Source organism: Rhinoderma darwinii, chromosome 3 (assembly GCF_050947455.1).
Source record: "Rhinoderma darwinii isolate aRhiDar2 chromosome 3, aRhiDar2.hap1, whole genome shotgun sequence".
In the NCBI taxonomy this organism is placed as follows: domain Eukaryota; kingdom Metazoa; phylum Chordata; class Amphibia; order Anura; family Rhinodermatidae; genus Rhinoderma; species Rhinoderma darwinii.
In genome coordinates this window covers 221829526-221851341 of record NC_134689.1, presented here as the reverse complement: position 1 = coordinate 221851341, position 21816 = coordinate 221829526, and the positions used below count along the sequence as shown (strand labels likewise).

At 40.6% G+C, this 21816-nt stretch overlaps 1 protein-coding gene across 2 annotated transcripts in view; it reads right to left on the bottom strand.

The window, feature by feature from the left end:
- USP6NL (USP6 N-terminal like) overlaps positions 1 to 21816 on the bottom strand; it is a 147761-nt gene that overhangs the window by 14319 nt on the left and 111626 nt on the right. For both annotated transcript variants that reach the window (XM_075857432.1, XM_075857433.1), the window contains exons 9-13: positions 16072 to 16192; positions 15803 to 15897; positions 10917 to 10982; positions 5704 to 5803; positions 1341 to 1493 (exon numbers count right to left, since the gene is read on the bottom strand). In XM_075857432.1, coding sequence (XP_075713547.1) covers positions 1341 to 1493; positions 5704 to 5803; positions 10917 to 10982; positions 15803 to 15897; positions 16072 to 16192 — 535 coding nt within the window. The remainder of the gene's footprint in view (positions 1 to 1340; positions 1494 to 5703; positions 5804 to 10916; positions 10983 to 15802; positions 15898 to 16071; positions 16193 to 21816) is intronic.

The window sequence follows — 21816 nt, the reverse complement described above, 5'->3', positions numbered from 1 at the left end:
GGATTGCCAAATAATAAATAGAAATATGGATAAATAGAAAGATAGAATTCACCAACTACTTGACCATTTGTCAACTTATGAGCTAGTGGCATTCCTCAAAAATAAGTCATTCCAGGAATCATCCAGACTTTGCAGGGATGTTTGTTAGAGTTCTCAGTTCTTGCCCAGCTGTACTCTATGTACAAGCAGTAGCAGTAGTACATAGAGTACAGCGGGGCCGGTCACATGACGAAGAGTCGTATTGTCATCAAAGAAGGTTGTGCAACTAGACTTCCTGTCCCCCGGCAGAGCTATAAAAATTCATTAAAAACTCATAATCAGCGCGACCAGGAACAGAAATGTATATTAGTGAGTGTACTCGCATACTGCAGTGAGTATACTCCTAATCATTTTTAATCCCCACATAACCGCTTTAACTGCTTCTGATCAGTATTTTATTAGTTTGCCCAGTCTGCGGAGAGGTGATACTCTACAGACTACCTGTGTGATATCTGACCACTATATGGCATAGGGGTGTCTTCCAGTCATGGCATGGGGTGTCATCTACTCACTCACAGTATAGTGGTAATATGTAGTCACAGTATTATTATTATTATTTGGGGGTAGGGCTAATCTATGTATACATTTTCCAGATTTTGGCACAACATAGGAGGGCCCTAATACAGCATACGAGACTTGGGGAAGACAGTTCACAGTACTGAACAACAAGACCTGGTTGTGCGCTAGGCAGCAATGGCATTCACATTTATCAATCGTACCACTGATAACTATCACTTTTCCGTTATCACAAATGATCAACAATAACTATGATTTTATTGTTAATCATCTTCTTTGTTAACACTGACCGATCACAATTGTACAGAAACTAGTAAACCAGGACGATAATTGGCGAGTGTAAACGGGGGCGTATTAAAGCTTAATGTCTAGGGCAGCGGGAGCTGTAAATACAGCCCTGCTCCTGTCTGAGGAACAAAAGATTAGACTTGTTGGATTTTAGCCTGCCCAGTCCTTTGTTCCCCTGTAGATAAGCGTCACGCTACTGGCAATAAATATGCACGCTCGTCCGACAGCTGTCTACATTATGTTTTGCATATCTTTTTTCCTGCCAAACAATCTACTTTCATAAGCTTTCAGGATTCAAAAATAAAGGATGGCTATAAACACATTCATTTGTTAAAGCATGCCTAGCTATACTTAATTCCAGTGGTATAAACAGTCAGAAAGGCATGTCATGCCATTGGCCCTCAGAGCGAGGGGTTAAAGTACCAACCTAATCTTCATCATTCTCCACAGCAAAAAAAAAAAAAGCTAAATCCACAGAGACCTATGGAGTTCCTTACCTGGAGGGGGGAGATCAAGTTTTGCTCGCCTAAGCTCTGTCATTGAGAGTTGGAGTTGTTCAATCACATAGTCATCTTCATAACCAAAATTCTTAGCTAGGCTCTCCTGCAGGAACTCTATTAGATCTTCCATAGTCAGCTTCATTAAGTATTCTGAACCAAAAACACAATGAGGTTACTCACTATACTTTTATTAACAAAACGAGCAGGTAAAGAGAAGAGAAAATGACCATCACATAACAAGCTCCAATAGCAGTAAAAGCATCATTATGACTTTTGTGTTATTAGCATTTACTTATTTATGAATAATTAAGCTGGGAACAACAATACTGTGAAAAACACAATGCTAAATAATAAAACTTCATTAAAAAAAACAAAAACGTATGGCTTTATGGAGAGCATATTAATGACGCTGGCACTTCCCAGCCTGTACAGAACACATTGTGAATGCATCCAAGTGTTGATTGTGAGGACATTCAACCTAAAAACACAGTGGACCTAAAATAAAAAAGTCATAATAAACACACAGACCGGGAACACACATTATGAAGCATTAATATGGCAAACAAATAAAGCAGGTATAGTCTGTGGGGAATTCACGTCAAACTTTGCCCTTACCCAGGTTTTAATAAAATGGAAAGCAGCCCAGTACCCCAAAACACACAATCTTACAGCTGTAAGAACCACAACGTGCTTATCATTTTATTAAAAATAATAGTAAAACTACATTACAGGATCACACGTGTAGCTTGGAGGTTAGCGCTTGGATAGTGGGTTCAAATCTGGCCGAAAAAACATCTTAACGTAGTTTGTATGTTCTCACTTTACATTGTCAGTGCTCCAGAATATGCTAGAGCTATATAACATTAAAAAGGGACATCATGGAATAGGTTTCAAATCCAAATAAAAGCTTTTGAGTTTAAACTGGATCGAGGGTAAACGACCGGGAAAAAAAAAAAAAGTAGAAAACGGATGTGATCCAATCAATCAATAAGGGAACACATTCTAAATGGACAATGGGAAATACATACATCAGTGATCGGTGGATCTCTAACATATATACGTAGTAGCGGCAGTCAAATGTAAACAATATCCATCACAGATGTGTATGAATATTAGACCAAAATTTATTCTTTAGACCAAAATCTTTTCTTTTTTATTTAATCAGTAAAACAGTAAGGGAGAAGCAGGGATTGTATTTATCCCTTGCTGGGTGGATAGACCAGTTAAGAAGATTCCTTAATGAGAGTCCAGTGCAGTTCCTGTTTTATTGATCAAATAAAGGGAATAGGTCTATTAAATATTGTATAGATGAGAAAGCCCAAAGTTGCTATTTTCGCACTTCTCGTTTGAGGAAAGGTATAAAATACTGGCAGAGCAGTCAAGGCATATAATCAAATGAGAATAAGAAGTCTGCATATTTCATCAAACGCAAGAGCGTCTTCGCGATAATTATGGGTAATTTAGTGTGAGCTCTTTTAACCATTTATAAAAGAGACTGAATTATGCAGGTGCTTTTTAGCCACAATTTATTCCATGGAGAAAAAAAAAAAACTGTTCAAAGTGAATGGAAAAGACCCGTTTCAAGAATAGAGGGGGGAAAAAAAGTTTAGCTTTACTTACAGCCTTATTACGTATCGTTGTATATTAAAGTGTAGGTTCACTTGTAGAACGATAAATAGCAAGGCAACTTCTAATAATTAACTTTTTGGACCATTGATTAGCACAATACAGGCTTCTCTCTCAACTGCAGCCTGTATTCTGCATCTTAGACAAAAACGTTAGAATTTATCATTGCTAATTTTATGATAAAGCAAAAGGAAAATGAACTCCTAACTATGTCAGGCAGAGGACATAACATATCAAATTACCATATTATATTTCAACAGTTACTGCACAGAATACTTTGCATGAAAATTACATACAGTGATTAAATCATTTTTCTATAATAACTCCCTTTGATGAAACAGCATTGGATCTGGATTACGTTTTATTGAAGAAAATTGCTCACGGCATTATACACACATGTAACTGTCATAATCAATGTACTCGCTGTCCCTTAATAACGGTTAAGCAATGCCCATAAGACATCGCATTTTACACGGAGATGAAATGGACTGCACCCTATGGGAGCCATGAATAAACACATCTTAAAGCTTCAGTTTTGTGCCATGTAATCTTCCCCTTTACAGCATAGGAAGAGCATGCATATTTCAGTAGTGAGAGCAGAGCACCATTTGTTCTTGACATACATCACACAATTGTCTCTCTGACTGTATTAGAAATGGTAATTTTAACTTCACGGCAGCTCCAGGATCACACTTGTATAAACGGATTTTCTTTGTGGCTGATAATAGCGGAAGTAAAACTACACACAATAGCAATGAAAATATACATTACTATATATAATATTCATATACATTTTATGATATAGATTGAGATCTAGAGATTATGTATAACACAGATATAGGTGTGAACTCTATTATAACTATATGTGAACTATATAACTATTGCTAACAATGTCACACACACAAAAATGTTCAAAATACAGCACTTTTGTGCCTTACATGTTAAATAATATATTCAAGGCTGTTTGTGTAACCAGCAGGAGGCTTCAGGACCATTTTAAAATTAGTGTACATGGGTTAAAGATGTAATGAAGAACGACTGAAGTCTTCCAAAAGAAATATGAAAAATATATTGGAATATTCCCATTGCTAAATGGATTACTTGACTCACAAGATGTCTCCTGTTGAAGAGGCATGGTTCTGTGTATGAAGCAGCTCTGGTTCCTGTCCTATCCTATCCCATGTCATTACATGACAAGACAGAAAAAGGAGACAACCAGCTAATAAAGTTTATTACATAATTATCATGGTGTTTCTTGTTTTATATAACTGGAGTTATACTACAACAGATGGGAGATAGATGGGAGATAGATGGGAGATAGATGGGAGATAGATGGGAGATAGATGGGAGACAGATGGGAGACAGATGGGAGACAGATGGGAGACAGATGGGAGACAGATGGGAGACAGATGGGAGACAGATGGGAGACAGATGGGAGACAGATGGGAGACAGATGGGAGACAGATGGGAGACAGATGGAAAAAATGGCACATAAAAAAGCCATGACAAACAGAAATCAGGGGGTAGAGGGGGTGAAGCTGCTTTGGACAATCCCTTTTTGTTAAAAAGGCTCCCCCAAAATAAACTAAACACAGGGTTACCGCTGAAGAGACGACTAACTTGTGGGAAAACATGGCAAGTGCTCAATTATCTTGCAGTCACCAGAGTGGAAATTAAGCATTATAATAGCCATTTGAAATCAATGGGTTGTCCATGTAAAGCATGGAAATGCCAGGTCCTTCAGATGCTCTCTGTAGCCACTCTGGCTAATTGGTAGAGGTCATGAATGAGTGTCTCCCCTTTTACTGGCTCACAATGATGTAATAGGATATTAAAACATTTGTTTTTCTGTACCAGACAACACCTATGAGGCACAATCTGGTCCTTAAAAGTTAAATCTGATCTCCAGAATTCCCCCTTTTGGACATTCATTTGACTTAGCACGTGTGTACTTGTGTCAGTTACTAAATTATTCCATTTGTCTCATTGGAAGTTTGGTTTATTGCAGTTTATAACAATTATATCCCTTTAGCATAAGAAATCAGCTCTTATTGCACTTAGGGCCAGTTTCCGTCACCATTGATATCAATGATGATGCAAACGGAAGCTGCGGTTTCCGTTTTACTTTCCGTTGCGGGGTTCCACGACGGAAACCTCTGACGGAACCCCGGAACGGAAAGCGAACGCTGATGTGACCAAGCCCTTACCTACAGATAATAATAATAAGGCTAAACCTGAACTTCCAAATTCAGAGATCCAAAAATAAAATCCATTTATTTAAATTTAAGGAGTATATTAAAAAACTGTACCTTTAAGGGATCTCCAACATCTATCTATTCAGGAGTTGAATGACTAAATACATCCTGACTTTGGATGTTTTACTTAGTAACAGTTGCCAGCGCACTCGGCTACAGGCTGGCAGCATTGGCAGTAAGCAATTGCAATCTGCTAACTATTGGAATCCTTGAGGGAGTTTGAATTCACAGAGGGTAAACTGAGGATGTGCCAAACTAGCTAAAATGTTGCGGAATATTACAGTCTACGTAAAAAAAAAAAAAGAATTGTCATTTGATTGCTATGTGACAAGAAGCTAAATATAACCTAAAAATTTAGGTTATATAAATAACAAAAATAAAGCAAATTCTGGACTAAAAAATAAATAAAGTGTCACTGGGCTGTCATCTCTTTTTTGAGCAAGTTAAGACAAGGAGCAACCTTATTAAAATGAACTTACTTTTATGCAGTTTCAAAACTGTGTAGGACATTGCAGTAAGAATTCGATCTCCTTCAAGTATGTAGATGTCCCATATCCTCAGGTTTAGCGTGAAAGGAGTCTATGTAGGTGAAAAACATCATAAGGTTGTGCCAGTGCACACTGGATTTATTAATAAACTAATACCAAAACATAGCCTAAAACTTCACCTAAATGCTATATGAATCATAAACCTGAATTTATGGCCGTTGTATGCAGAACAGGGTAAAATACCAATGTGAAACTTCGCAATTAATGAGCACATTTCAATAACTGGCAGATGTGAGACTCTCCCACAATAATATCTTCTAACTTCCTGTGTCCTGTGGCCCCCACCAAATCAATGGTATGGAGGGGCAAACATGCTCTAGAGGCCTAAGGGGCAACCATGCTCAAAATTACGGTCGTGTGCATGAGGCCTTAGTCTGTAGTCAGATTCTTAAATCTTCAAAAATCTGGAGTCAGAAGACAAAGGGGCACCTCTTACCATGGTCCTTTAGTTCTAGTGATCGGGGGAGGTCACAGAACACAGAATCCCAATCAATAACATCTTTTGACATATCAAAAGATATTTGACCGGGCCTGAAAAGGCCTTATTGACCAGCTAAATTTTTCTGTCTTTGCCTCTCTGCATTTCAGCAGCCATAACTTTTTTATTTCTTCATTGACGTGGCTAAGAAATAGTATTATTTTTTCGCAGTTTGGGGTAGAAACAAATAATTTTTATGGCATGAATTTAGGAAAAAGCGATAGACCGCAGTTGTTTTTCTTGTTTATTTTTTATCCCATTCACTTTTTACACTAAATAACGTGCCAAATTAATTCTTCAAGTTATTACGGTCGTGTAGACACCCAATATGTATAGGTTTTTTGTTTTTACCTGCTGTAACCTGCAATCTGCTATGTCCTCCCTTTTACGCTTTTATTTTTGCTTGATGCCACAATAAAAAAAACAATACGAGCCAAACGGAGGAGTGCCGTAATTTCATCTCTCTCACTACATGTTGTTCACAGATTACTGACACTTCTCTTTGCGGAGAACCGCCCACAGTGCTGGCTAAGAAACTCCTGCCCCACATTTTGCTTTACAGGTCTGTTCGTACAAAAGAGACTGACGAGTGGTGTCAACTTCTTACTAATGTGCCTGTTTTTTTGTTTTTATGTAACGTAGGGGCAATAAAATATATTTTATGCAAAATATTATTTTGGGACTTTTTTTTTTTTAATCCCATTAAGGGCTAACTTTACTTACAACTTTATTTTTTACTTATAAGGTATTAGCATACTCCTGCATGCTAATGCATTATACTGTGTCACTTTAACACAGGCTACTGTTAGGGCAGCACATAGTGTGCCCGAACAGCACGCTTACTGAACAGACAGCCCTGGGGTCCTTTCTGGGTCCCCAAGGCAGACTGCAGAGGGATTCCCTGGTCTTTGATCACGTCACCGGGTTTCCATTGACAAGATCAAAGAGGGGAGTTCTCTTTGATAATACCGCGGTCACGCACATTAAGGGTCAAAGGGTTAAACAGCCGAATGTTTTCCGACCCCAGCTGTCTTCAGGAAGCTGCTCTAAGATCAGGAGCTGTAAGCTACAGCTCCTGCTTAGAGGAGCGTTCATGAGCCTCTTCTACAGTGACGCCAAAAGACGTCGCTGTAGACTAAGCACCTGCACCGCCTGCCGTCAAAAGACGGTGGGCGCAGTGGCGTAACTACCGCCGTAGCAGCAGTAGCATGGCCGCAGGCTCCGCTAGCAGCCGCTATGGCTGCTACAGCGGGACGTCACTGAACACTACGGCAGAGCATGGAGGTATCTCCCCGCTCTGCCATTAACTGGTTCCCGACCGCTGGCTGTATTTTTACAGCCAGCGGTCAGGGTCCTTAAAACCCGAGCCATAGACTTTCTACGGCTCGGGTTTTAACTTGCTGCCCGCGCGATCGGGCAGCTGAATGTCGGGTCTCCGGCTGTCAGTGACTGCCGGGGACCCTGAGGAGAGGATAGAAGCAGCTTTCGCTGCTTGTCTTCTCCGATGTCATTTTACACAGCGCTGAATACGCGCTGTGTACAGGAATAGAGACAGCAGCAGCGGCGCTGTCTCTATTCCTCCCGGTGATCATGTGACTGGTCACATGATCGCCGGGTGCCGTTAGTGGCAGACTGCTGCTGGGTCTTACTAGACCCAGCACAGCCCTATTAGTGACAATCGTCACTATGAGAGGGCTGATTTCCCCTGTAACTGGGGCTGCTGTGCAGCTCCAGTTACAGTGGAAAAACATGGTGTAAAAGAATGAAAAAATATATATCAAGTTCCCCAAAGGTCTTCTTTGACCTTTGAGGGACAGACCATAGTAATAAAAAAATAATAAAGTAAAGTGCAAAAAAAATGTAAATACACATAAAATACCCACCCCAAAAAAAAACGTTCCCCCCGCCAATCATGGTTGTAACGCTAGCGCTGACCCAATTACCCTAATATAGACATGTAATATATAAAAATTTACGGTAGACAATGGCGATCACAAATAAAAGGTCTATTTTAGGGTAAAACTAGGTTATTACCCAAAAAAAATAAATAGCTGAAATGTAAAAAAGCTTATTTTTTTACTATTATTTTCAAACTTTATGAATAAAAATTCTAAAATAGCAAAAAAGGTGTGTATAAAAACGATAAAAAATGAAACCTGCATTGTCTACGGAAAAAACGTAGCAAAAATCACGTAGTTAGCCCAACAAATAAAAAAGTTATAGCCATTTAACTAACACGTGCTAAAAATGGCTAAACGGTGTCTGTTCCTGAAGGATCAAAATAGAGCAAAAGACATGTATCCCCTCTCCACAGGACATGTATCCCCTCTCCACAGGATCTCCACAGGACAGGGGATACATGTGATCGCTGGCATTGATAGGGAGAACGGGGGACTGAAAGTCCCCTGAAGTTCATCATCACAAACCTCGGACTTCCGGGGTCTGTGTCGGCAGCTCCGTAGAAATGAATGGAGCGCCGGTCGTGCTTGTGCGCATGCGTGACCAGCGCTCCTTTCATTTTCATTGAGCTGCGCAGACGCCGCAAGTCCGAGGTTTGTCATGGAGAAGTTCAGGGGACTTTCAGTCCCCCGTTCTCCCTATCGCTGCCAGCGATCACACATGTATCACCTATCCTGTGGAGATCCTGTGGAGAGGGGATACATGTATTTTGTAGGACACACTGTAGGTCGCATTTTTTTGGGAGGGGGGACGCTGTATGGCGTTCCCTACAGGGGGGGGTGGCTGTATGGCGTTCCCTACAGGGGGGGAGCTGTATGGCGTTCTCTACAGGGGGGGCTGTATGGCGTTCCCTACAGGGGGGGCTGTATGGCGCCATCTACAGAGGGGGGGCTGTATGGCGTTATCTACAGGGGGGGGCTATAAAAAAGGCGCCATCTACAGAGGGGGGGCTGTATGGCGTTATCTACAGGGGGGGGCTATAAAAAAGGCACCATCTACAAGGGGGGGGGGGGTTGTGTGACACCCGGGGGAGGGGGGCCCCAGTCAAAAGTTTGCTATGGGGCCCAGTCTTTCCTAGTTACGCCCCTGGGTGGGAGGTCGTTAAGGTGAACCTTCCCTTTAAGACTAATTGCAAAGTTTTTTCAGTTATAACTTCAGATGCATTGGAGCAATAAAAAAATGCTTCAAGAGGTAAACATACACAAACAGTAGGTCTGTATAACGGGAAGCAGGGAATTTAGAGATCTATATAAGAAAAGAAAAAAAATAGGTAGGATGCCTATAAAAAAGTTTGGATCTATTTAATTTATTAAAAAAAGGAAACTTTGAGGTGATCTGGATTCTTAGGGAAAGTAGGCAAGATAACCAATGCTGCAAAAGATCTTCTAGTGCAGTCTGAGAATGACAATGAGAGTCTTCAGATTGTTTTTAACAAGGGTATAATTAGAAATCTGCAATTGAAGAAGTCTTTCAAATCCCCACGAATGGAAAGACAAATGTGTACATGGAAAAGGGAACCTATTTTTCTCAAGAAGCTTTAAATAATGTGCTGGTGATAGGAAAGCTCAGCTCATGTTCAGGTGACATTAATACAATAATATATATACAAAGTGATGAATATGTGTGTAGAGAGCATCCAGAGCAGGGAAGTAAAAATCACCAGAACAGACGGACTTGGGATAAAAGAAAACAATAAAGCTGGCCATAGATATGATGCAATGGTTGGCCAACAGTTATGTACCCCAAATCCTATTAAAAGGTAACTAAACTTCTAAAACACTTTTGATGTCATATTGACACGTCAGAAGGCTTAATCAGTGGGGGTCCGAGCATGGAAACTCCCACCGATCACTAATACAAAGCAGCAGAAGGTCTCCGGTGTGCGCTGTGCCACTTAGTTTCTGATCGGCTTTCCTTGGAGCAGCGTAGGAGCTAAATATTCTATGAGTCCATACACCGCTCGCTTGGCTTTCCAAGGAAAGCCTATCAGAAAAGAAACAGCACAGCGCTCATGCCACTTTGTTTAAGTGATCGTGGGGGTTCCAGTGCTCGGACCTCCACCGATTAAAACTTCTGACGTGTCACTATGACATGTAAAAAGTTTTTTAAAAGTTTTGTTTAGGTTGAACAGACATGTATTTTCAACAGGGGAGGGGACAGTCCTGGCACCGCTTACCACTGCCAGGAAACAAAAGATTTGACCTGTTAAAATCCAACCTATACAACCCGTTTTCTCAGACAGGAGATGACATTGTAGTTAGACCCACTCTCCTAACACATTCGATGTTGAAATTAGAGTAATCCACCAATAAATATCTCCTCTGTATGACCCTTTTAGAAATCGTGTGGATCCCTGAAGAGGATGTCTCATAGAACAGAATACCTTCTCATTATATGGAGGTAAGCCAGGGTGCCAAAAGACAGAGCTTTTTGCATATGTTTTATCACTGGATAGGCACGGTTACTGGTGGTACAAGATCGTGCTCCTTTGTTATGGGAGAACAGATTTCCAGATAAAGAGCTCTCCCATGATTTGGACATCTAATATTTCAACATTAGGCTGTTCCCCTGATTTGCAGACTACTGGAAATTTGCACTTGTTTAAACTTTCATTGGTTATATTCAAAGGGCAGATGTAGGTAAATGTAAATTTGTGGTGACATGCTAATATGGAAATATACAGAAACGGTTTCCGGTTCATATTTACCCGATCCAGGAAGCACTGGAAAAACCACTTCATGGTATAAAGACTTGCATAGAGTTCCTGAGTTTCCTGGAAAATCAAAAACAGTTTATAGGTTTTTCTTTGTGTTTCATTTGTTGCAAATCAAGATTACCAAAAAAGCGAACCCCCAGTTATAATAAGGGTAAGTTCACGCGTAGCGTAATTACTGTGGATTTTCCGCAAGGGATTTTGTTGTGGGAAAATCCGCAGCATAATACAGTAGCAAGAGTGGCTGAGATTTAAACAAATCTCTTCCACACGCTGCGTAAATAAGCAGAAAAAAACCGCTCAGAAATTGACCTGTGGTGCGTTTTTTTAATCCGCAGCATGTCAATGGTATTTGCGTAATCGATGCCCTTTTGTTGCGCATTTTCCCCATTGAATTCATTGGGAAGTTAAAATCCGCAACAAATAGCAATGTTGGGATTTTTGAGGCGGAAAAGCTGCAATTCCGCTGCAAAAATCGCAACTCGGATAAAATAAAAAAAACATCTCTTACAAACCCAGAATTCTGTGCTGCTTCATCCAGGCCGGCCTCCTGGTTTGACGTTTCATCCCATATGACCGCTGCAGCCAATCACAGCCTGCAGCAGGCACATGGGATAAAAAGTCAGAACAGGAGGCCGAGCTGCAGGATGACAGATGGACACGTCGCCATGGCTACGCAAGTATGAAACTTTTTTTCTTTACGAGCAGTTTTCCGCAACGGCCATTCTGCCCGAAGAACTGCACCAAAGTTAGGTGCAGTTTTTCATCCGGAATTCCCTGCGGTGCCCAGGGCAGATACGCTGTGTACTTTTACGCAGCGTATCCGCCCCGTGTGAACATAGCCTTACAGGGCCCCAGTACAGATTCACCGACATAACTTTAATGGAAGGAAGATTACCATAAAGTGGTGGGGGAAATGCAAAAACAACTTACATATTCTTTGAATTTGCAGTCCATGTGATGTTTTATGCAATAGAAAATACTTTTTCGTACCTCATATAATTTATAAAGAACTAGGGAAAGTGCTTCTATGACTTATTTTTGTAATGATCTACCCTATGGTCATTAGTTTTGTGTCACACGATAGAACAAGAGAGGTTTCACTGTGCAGCTATTTTTCCATGAAAACAACGAAGTGTTGGATGAAATTTGCAGAATCACATATTTCTCTACACCGTGGGGGGGAATATCTTAAGACATTGGCATTTCAAATGCCAGCTTTAAAGGGGTTGTCTCACGACAGATATTTGTGGCATATCCACAGGATATGCCATAAATGTCTGATAGATGTGGGTCGCAGAAGTGAGAGCCACCTTTATCTCAAGAACAGGGGTCATCCGACTCCGTCCCTGCTGGTAAGGGAGCCGCTGGCTGTTGCATGCAGACGGTGAAGGTGCTCGAGAATCCAGAAACTGCTGAGCTCGCTGATCTATGACGTTTCCATAATGCCAATATATATAAATGGGAGTTATGGAACGCTGTTTCCGTAACCTCCCATTTATTTCTATGACTGTTATGGAAACAGCACAGATAAGCGAGCTCAGCTGTTTCCGGAATCTCTGCCACTTTCTCAGCTTAGATGCTATGAGAAGGTGTAGATTTGCGCCATAACCTACGCCAGTTTCTGTCAAAAAATAAAATAACTCAGTAGCTCTAACAAAGGCCTCGTCCCTTTGGCTAATGTCTGCCCCTTATCCCGTCACTTTCGGAAAGTGGTGAGAAAAGTCGCAAATATTAGCGCAACCATGGGGTGCACCACATTGTGACTTTTTTACACCACAACACTGACATAAACTTTTTTACATATTCCCCCAATGTGCATAGAATATTGTTTAGATACCATTAGTGCTGTCCACTCGTGGTCTCATACTGTAAAAAAAAAAAATTAGCCACTTCACTTCAACCTCATTCATGTGGGCCCTCACAAAGTTATAATGCAGGAGCCCATGGCCGCCAACACTGCTGCGACACAGCATCTGCAGGAGGTGCTCAGTAGCCTATTGGCACCCCTGGTGTTAGGCTAAGCTCCCACATTTATGGGCATCACGGCCCATTTGCAGGATGCTTTATAGATTAGTCAGTAGCGACAATAGTTATGTTGGACTTTACGTGAGGAATATTGGTATATTTTCAGTTTGGCTAAAGTAGCAAATTGATTTTAAGTTAGTTATTCAGGTTTACAGCTTCTATGAAGTTCTGGGCAAACAATACAAGTGGAAGCAAAGTCATAGTGTAATATAGGTCACTGCAACCTTAAAAGGGTTGTACAGTTTACAAAGCCCATTTTGATATACTTTATTAGGGAATTTTGAGGTTAATAGAGGGGAAAACACATTCAGGATACTCATCTCATGGCCAGAGTGGAGAGCAGTTACAAAAAGTGTCTCTCACTGCCAGATTCACACGAACGAGGGCAAATTCGGATGTGAGAAACGGCCGTTTATTCACGTCCAAGTTGCACCTGTGCGGGGCCCGTTTTCATGGATCCCTCATAGACTTGAGTCTATCGATGGATTTGTGAAAATGGAAGAAAATAGGACATGTTCTATTTTTCAACGAGCCCTTCATACAGTCCATTGGAACAACGGCCCAGTGAACGGCCCCATTGAAATACATGCGTCCGTGTGATGGCCGTTGTTTTAACGGCCCTCACACGGACGCATACTATGGTCGTCTGAATTCGGCCTAAGGGCTCATTCAGATGGGCCTGTTCCTCGTCCGTGTGCTGCGCGTTGAAATAACTCACAGCACACTGACCCATTCAACTCAATGGGGCTATTCACACATGCAGGAGTTTTAACGCAGCGAGTGTCCGTTGCGTTAAACTCTTTGCATGTCCTATATTGGTGCATGTCCTAATAGTCGCCCAGTGAAGTCTATGGGTGCGTAAAAACCACGGACAGCATACGGACGACATCCCTGTGCTGTCCATGTTTCAAGAATCAGTTACAAAAGAAACGCATAGAAATAAAAAATTAAAAATACAAAAAAATAAAAAGTGCTTGCACGGACGTGAAAAACGCATACCATATGCAAGTAGCATGCTGATGCCAGTACGCAACGAACACTGACATGAAAAGGAAAACGCTGCGTATTTTACACGCGCAAATCGGACACGCTCATCTGAATGTAGCCTAAACGACCTGCATTGTCCTCTATTACACAGACAACCCATTGATACGAATGGGATCTGCGTAATGCATTATTTTACTGTAGGTGCTGCAGGGAGATTGCAGCACCTACAGGTTTCCCCACAGATTACAGCTGATGGGGGTCCTGGCAGGGGACATTTTGTGATCAACTTATTGGTAAGGTTCCCTTCTAACAGGTAGGGATTGTCCAAAGCAGACTACTTTAATTGTAAAAAAAAAAAAAAAAAAAAAAAAAAAAAAAAGAGAACGGTTAGGCCGGGTTCCCACGTAGCGTAAATGCTGCCGAATTTCCACACCGGAGTTCTGTGCAGCATTTACAGTAGCAGCAAAGTGGATGAGATTTAGAAAATCTCATGCCCACGTTGCCGAAAAGAAAACACAACAAAAACGTTAATAAATTGACCTGCGGTGCGGAATTTAAATCCGCAGCATGTCAATTTATGCTGCGTTTTCGTTGCTTCTCTGTTGCGGGTTTTCCCCATTGAATTCAATGGGGATGCAAAAACCCAACGATGTTTCATGCCATGTAACCGCGGCAGCCAATCACAGGCTGCAGCGGTCACATTGGCTCCAGCATCATCCAGGGAGGCCAGAACGGACAGCAAAGGAGGGACGAGTCACCATGATAACGGCCGCATTATGACCAATGTGATGGAATCTACTGCGGGTTCTTATGCCTAAGTCTACATGCACATATTTCCACAAATGTAATAAAACTAAAAGAGACCTAAATATTTCTGCAATTCAGATATTGGTAAATAAATGTCACCGAGTTGACAAAGACTGATTAGATGCAGGGGGTGATTAGAGGACCAACTAACTGCTCGTCATGTCATTTCTTAGGTAGAAGAAAAATAACCCCCCCCCCCCCCCTAAATATGACAACTAGAAAGCACATATCCTGTGTCATCGGTACGGGGATGTGATAGTATGAATAAAAAGTTCCTACATCACACCCCTGGGGTCACTGGAAGGCTGTACAGGGGGAGAGATCACAGTAAAAGACTGTCCCCATCCTTCCTGCTTTCACTTGCAGATCCTCCCTCCCATACACAGAATCAAAGTAAAACAAGTGCCGTTTCCTAAATATGGCCGCTATAGAGTTGATCGGGTATCATTTAAAGATGCAAAGCACTAGCCCTTATATTCTTCTTGTGGCAACCGTTTAAAGCCAACACGTAGGAAGTAAAGGGGTTAAGTTATACTCTTATGCGTAGCACAATCACAACATTTCAGTTTATATTCATATGTACAAAACATGTTGAAAATTTTCTTAAAATATTTTGCTTAACTTATGCAATATTGATTTTTAATTATATAGTATTTTAGTCAAATAATCTTATCTGCTGGACTTCTGTTTCCAGCGAGCAGGGCATCATGGGAGCACTCATGAAAGTGACACAGATAGAGGCTGAAGCTTTTGAGTTGCCTGAATGTCTGCGGAGTGCAGATAAACAGCACACAGATTCCAAGAAGGAACTAGAAGCATTTCTACTATGACTTGGAGTGTGAATAGAGAAGAAAAGCTTATTGCTCAAAAATCCGTACACGTAAAGAAGTTGAAGTCACTTATTTTAACTCCACAAGTGGAACTATCCTTTTATTTATTACAAAGGAAGAAACTGAAAATTAAAATGTACAATATCAGCACAACCTAATAGGTACACGTATCCTTGCATTATCAGTAACAATCAGTCTACATGGGTTCATCCCGATTAGTTTACTTACAAAGTGCTGTTTAAGTTTAGGCATATATTTCTTCATTATTTTATCATGATGTTCCTGAAATCTTAATAGCTTTGGAAAACCTGGGACAAAAAATCCTACAAAAAAGAACAAAAAGGTGAGAAACTGAAAGCATGCATGTTAAATATACGTATGTATAAAGCATAATATATACTTGCATCGCGTGCGCGCACAGGCACACACATCATTAGTCCAAAAATTAGATGTAAATCACTTATTGAGATTGTGAGATAAACATGAACAATTCTTACCATGCAATGTATGTTTAGACCCAGAGAACAATTTTACAAGGGCCCAAAAGGCATCTTCTTCATTCATGTACATCAGTAGTAATGCAGTAATCTGGCTCATGCCCTGACAGTATCCAACCTCCTGTATAAGAGCATAAAATATGAAATATTTCATTTAAAACACACAAAAAGGTATTTTAGAACCTGTATTTTAAGGTTAAAATGTGTTAACGTTTAACACTAAGGTTCTCTCTTCTTCAACAGACCGGTAAGTTTTCTGACACTACCAAACGGGTCCGGACGAATCTAAGTGACTTAATTTTGGTTTTAAAGGGTCTCTGGTATTTTTGAGGGCAAAAATAGCACTGCAGATTATGCTATTCCTGCAGTCAAAAATACCAGGGAGCTTGAGGGGATACAGACAGAACCCTGTAGCCTAAGTGCCTAAAAGGCTCCCGCTAAAACAAAAAACACACCAGTAGATATCGGTCCTTGAGCGGTTTCCATATGACCGATTGATCAAGTATTGATTATGGATAGGTGACTATGCCCACAACTACATATCCCAGCAACGCTTATAGCTCAACTTTCCAAGACTGTGGAATTATAACCCCCCCCCCCCACCTCCCATTTCTCCACAGGCAGGCAAATATAATAGTCAGGACAGTAGAAAAGCTGGGTAACAATCCCTGTGGGAGCTGTACTGACAGCCATATTATATATATATATATATATATATATATATATATATATATATATATATATATATATATATTACATGTGTCCCTATACACTGCCATGTTTATGTGTCTCTATACGTACAGAAAAATCCTGCTGCCGTCATCCCCAAAAGTATCTGCTCATGGACCAAATTTTGACTTTGGATATTAAAGCACAAATGACATCATGTTTAATGGTGTCACTTAACATGGCTAGACTCTTCACACGACTGGGCTGTAAATCTACATTTTTACACGGTTTTGGAAAGACAGGGCAAATAGGAAAGGTGGTGGTGTATGTCTGTATGTGAGAAGTGATATGAAGGAGAGTGTGAAAGAGACACTAGTGGGTGAAGACTGTGAGGAGGTTGAAACCTTGTGGGTGGAATTACAAAGGGAGGTAAACACTGAAAAAATTACTTTTGGTGTAATCTATAGACCCCCCAATATAACTGAGGAGATGGAAGGTCAGAAATATAAAAACAGATGGAGTGGGCTGCACAGGCTAGTACTGTAGTATAATTGGAGATTTTAATTACCGTGATATTAATTGGTGTCATGGTTCGGCTTGGGAGAAATTTCCTCAACCTGTTGCAGGAAAATTTTATGGGCCAGTTTGTGCAAGACCCGACTAGAGGTGAAGCTCTGTTGGATCTGGTCATTTCTAATAATGCAGAACTTGTTGGGAATGTCAATGTTCGTGAAAACCTCGGTAACAGTGATCACAATATAGTTATATTTTACATATACTGTAAAAAACAAACACAGGCTGGGAGGGCAAACACACTTAATTTCCCCAGGATGAAGGCTGCAATTCAGGATATGGACTGGGAAGAACTAATGTCAAATAATGGAACAAATGATAAATGGGAGATTTTCAAATCTACTTTGGGTAATTATAGCGCAAAATTTATTCCTCTAGGTAACAAGTATAACCAACTAAAATTAAACCCAACATGGCTTACACCTTCTGTAAAAAGGGCAATATATGACAAAAAAAAGGGCATTTCAAAAATACAAATCAGCTGTAGCCTTTGTAAATTATAATAAAGAGCTTAATGAAATCTGCAAAAAAAGAAATAAAATCAGCAAAAATACAAAATGAAAGGCGGATGGCCAAGGATAGTAAAACAAATCCCAAAGAATTCTTCAAGTAGGTAAATGCAAAAAAGCCAAGGTCTGAACATGTAGACAGTGGTAATGGGGAGTTGGTCACAGGGGATCAAGAGAAGGCAGAGTTACTAAATGGGTTCTTTAGCTCTGTATATACAACAGAAGAAAGAGCAGCTGATGTAGCCGGTGCTAGTGCTGTTAATACATCGATTAATATACTGAATTGGCTAAATGTAGATATGGTCCAAGCGAAGTTAAATAAAATAAATGTGCACAAGGCCCCGGGACCAGATGGGTTATAACCTAGAGTTCTTAAAGAGCTTAGTTCAGTTATTTCTGCCGCCCTCTTCATAATATTTAGAGATTCTCTAGTGACTGGAATAGTATCAAGAAACTGGTGCAGGGCAAATGTGGTGCCTATTTTCAAAAAGGGCTCTAGGTCTTCCCCAGGTAATTATAGACCAGTAAACTTAACATCCATCGTGGGGAAAATGTTTGAGGGGCTATTGAGGGACTTTATACAGGATTATGTGACAATAAATAGTATTATAAGTGACAGCCAGCACGGTTTTACTAAGAACAGAAGCTGTCAAACCAACCTGATTTGTTTTTATGAAGAGGCGAGCAGAAGCCTAGACAAAGGGGCCGCTGTGGATAAAGTGTTTTTGGACTTTGCAAAGACATTTGACACTGTCCCTCAGACGTCTAATGGGCAAATTAGGGACTATAGGTTTAGAAAGTATAGTTTGTAATTGGATTGAGAATTGACTCAAGGACCGTATCCAGAGAGTTGTGGTCAATGATTTCTACTCTGGATGGTCCCTGGTTATAAGTGGTGTACCCCAGGGTTCAGTGCTGGGGCCACTATTATTCAACTTATTTATTAATGATATAGAGGATGGGATTAATAGCACTATTTCTATTTTTGCAGATGACACCAAACTATGTAGTAATGTTCAGTCTATGGAAGATGTTCGTAAATTGCAAGCTGATATGGACACACTAAGTGTTTGGGCATCCACTTGGCAAATGAGGTTAAACGTAAACAAATGCAAAGTTATGCATCTGGGTACCAACAACCTGCATGTATCATGTGTCCTAGGGGAAGCTATACTGGGAGAGTCACTTGTTGAGAAGGATCTGGGTGTACTTGTAGATCATAAACTAAATAACAGCATGCAATGTCAACCAGCTGCTCCAAAGGCCAGCAAGATATTGTCGTGTATTAAAAGAGGCATGGACTCGCGGGACAGGGATGTAATATTACCACTTTACAAAGCATTAGTGAGGTCTCATCTAGAATATGCAGTTCAATTCTGGGCTCCAGTTCATAGAAAGATACAACGAAGAGCAACGAAGCTAATAAGGGGCATGGAGAATCTAAGTTATGTGGAAAGATTAAAAGAATTAAACCTCTTTAGCCTTAAAGAGAGACTACTAAGGGGGGAGATGATTAACTTATATAAATATATGCATGGCACATACAAAAAATATGGTGAAATCCTGTTCCATGTAAAACCGCCTCAAAAAAAAATGGGGGCACTCCCTCCGTCTGGAGAAAAAAAGGTTCAATCGGCAGAAGCGACAAGCCTTCTTTACTGTGAGAACAGTGAATCTATGGAATAGTCTACCGCAGGAGCTGGTCACAGCAGGGACAGTAGATGGCTTTAAAAAAGGCTTTGACATAGGAGCTGATATTTTTTCGTTCTAGGAAATTATTTGTGTAGAAATTTTTCCCATCCCTTGGTTGAACTTGATGGACATGTGTCTTTTTTCAACCGTACAAACTAGGTAACAGCACACTAAGTGCGGTACCCGTTAAGCCCTTAATGACCGCCCATATGCCTTTTTACAGCAATTATTAATGGTACTTATGCCAACGCGCCGCCTTTTCGAATGATAGCCCGGCCCCTGCTCTAACGGCCAGGATCGGAGTAACCTCCGATCAGGACTGTTTAACTTCTTAATGCCGTGGTTAACAGCGACCGCGTCATCTAAGTGGTTTCCGAGAGAGGAGTCTCATCGAATTTCCATACTCCTCAAAAAAGTTAAGCAATAAGTTATATGCACCCCCAAATGGTGCCATGAAAAAAATTTAACAAATAGAGCTTGTCCCGCAAAAAACAAGCCCTCACAGTTATGTCGATGGGAGGGAGGGGGTTTATAGCTCTTGAATTTTAAAGGTTTTTTTCATCGTCGAATTACGCTTGGTCATTAAGGCCCAAAAATGGCTCATCACTAAAGGGTTAAGAAAACCATGCTTAGAAATATTCTAATTCTAATAATAGCTAGACTTTTTCTTCAAAGGCGCAGGCTGTGAATTCCATGCACTCGGTTTCTTTTATTTCCACACATGCACTGTAGCTACTCAGGCTTTCAACACATTGCCAGGTTCGGAGGGTTAACAAGTCTAGTTTTGACACCATGCAGAACTTTTGCCAAGAGATTTCTCGCATATACTTAAATGCCATCTGGTTGTACATGTGCATGTGCAATGCTCCCCAAGCAGTGTGAATTCTCTGTGCATTGTGACCAACATGATAATTACACACAGATGTTCCTGTAGAATGGATTGCGAGACCACCGATATTAACACACAAGAAAGGACCTGGAAGACCCTCCGTGCCCAGGTAGTGCAATCTATATACAGAGGCTTCATGTTGGGTCATTAGAAAAATTATCAGAACCTTCTACCCCCTACCACCTGTTCAGATTCCTCAATATGTGAGCATATTTTCCAGCAAACACCTTCTGTGCTTTAGCTATAATTTAATGCAGATGATCTGTGGTATTCATCACTCTCTACAATTAGGCCTCTGGAAATTGCACATTATTTCCATAAAAAACACCAGAGAATCAATGATAAAACATCAGGTTCTGCGTTAAGCAAATGTTTTATTTTCTTCCTTCCCATTTGAGTATAGAAGGAACAGGATGCTAATACACAAACCTAGAAAATCTTAAAATGCTTTGCACTACTTCAAGACAAGACATATAATGCTCAGAAATATCATGCGTTGTGGTTTAGATTAAAAATAAGGAAATTATTCAGTTTCAATGTGATAAGAAATCCCACGTACAGTCTTTCATTAGATGTTGGGTGCTGGAGCGCTACTTGGTAAAAGTCTCTTCATTGTGTTTGGGCCATCAATCACCAATGTAATCCGATTGCCTAGCTTGGCAACACTCCCTACACTATGGTATAGACAAAATACTGGCAAAGAGAGTACAATCCATCTCAATTTCATGTACTAAGTGGAACTGATGCCAAGTCAGGAGTTAACCTCATACGGTGGGCAAAAAAACAACAAGTGACTGACTCTGGCTCATAATGTGAATGTAGGAAATAGCCAGAGAGGTGGGTACAAGGTCTCACTGACATATGGTGATCGTGATTTCGCTCATAAGTACACACAAACAAAAATGGACATATTTGCCCATTTTGATGTAATTTGGGTATTTAACGCATTGCCATTAGGGGAGAATAGCTCTCTACATACAGCGCCCCATACAGACCATTGTATGGCAGCACACAGAGTCCCGTACAGGACTTCATGCGCCCCTTGCAGCTTCTGTGCTGTGTGCATATGGGCTTACTCTGGCTCAATATATATGAAATCGGTAGTAACAAGCCCTCAGATGATATCTTTTATACACATTGACAAAAATTAAGTATCACATACTTTCTACCTGGTTAAATCACATCCTACACGGCTACATCATTCCCTGCAGGAGCCACCTCTTCACTTCTTTCGATCTCTACATTTCGGTCTAATGTAATAGGTAACCTTGTTAAAGTACTTTACATTTAGTGGGTTGTCCGAACCACATGAACAAGTTTCTGAGAGTTCAAGCTGGATGATAAAAATCAATAAATCTTCAAACGATGGTATTTTGGTTAAAAGTGATCAATTTAATGAATTATATCCTCCAG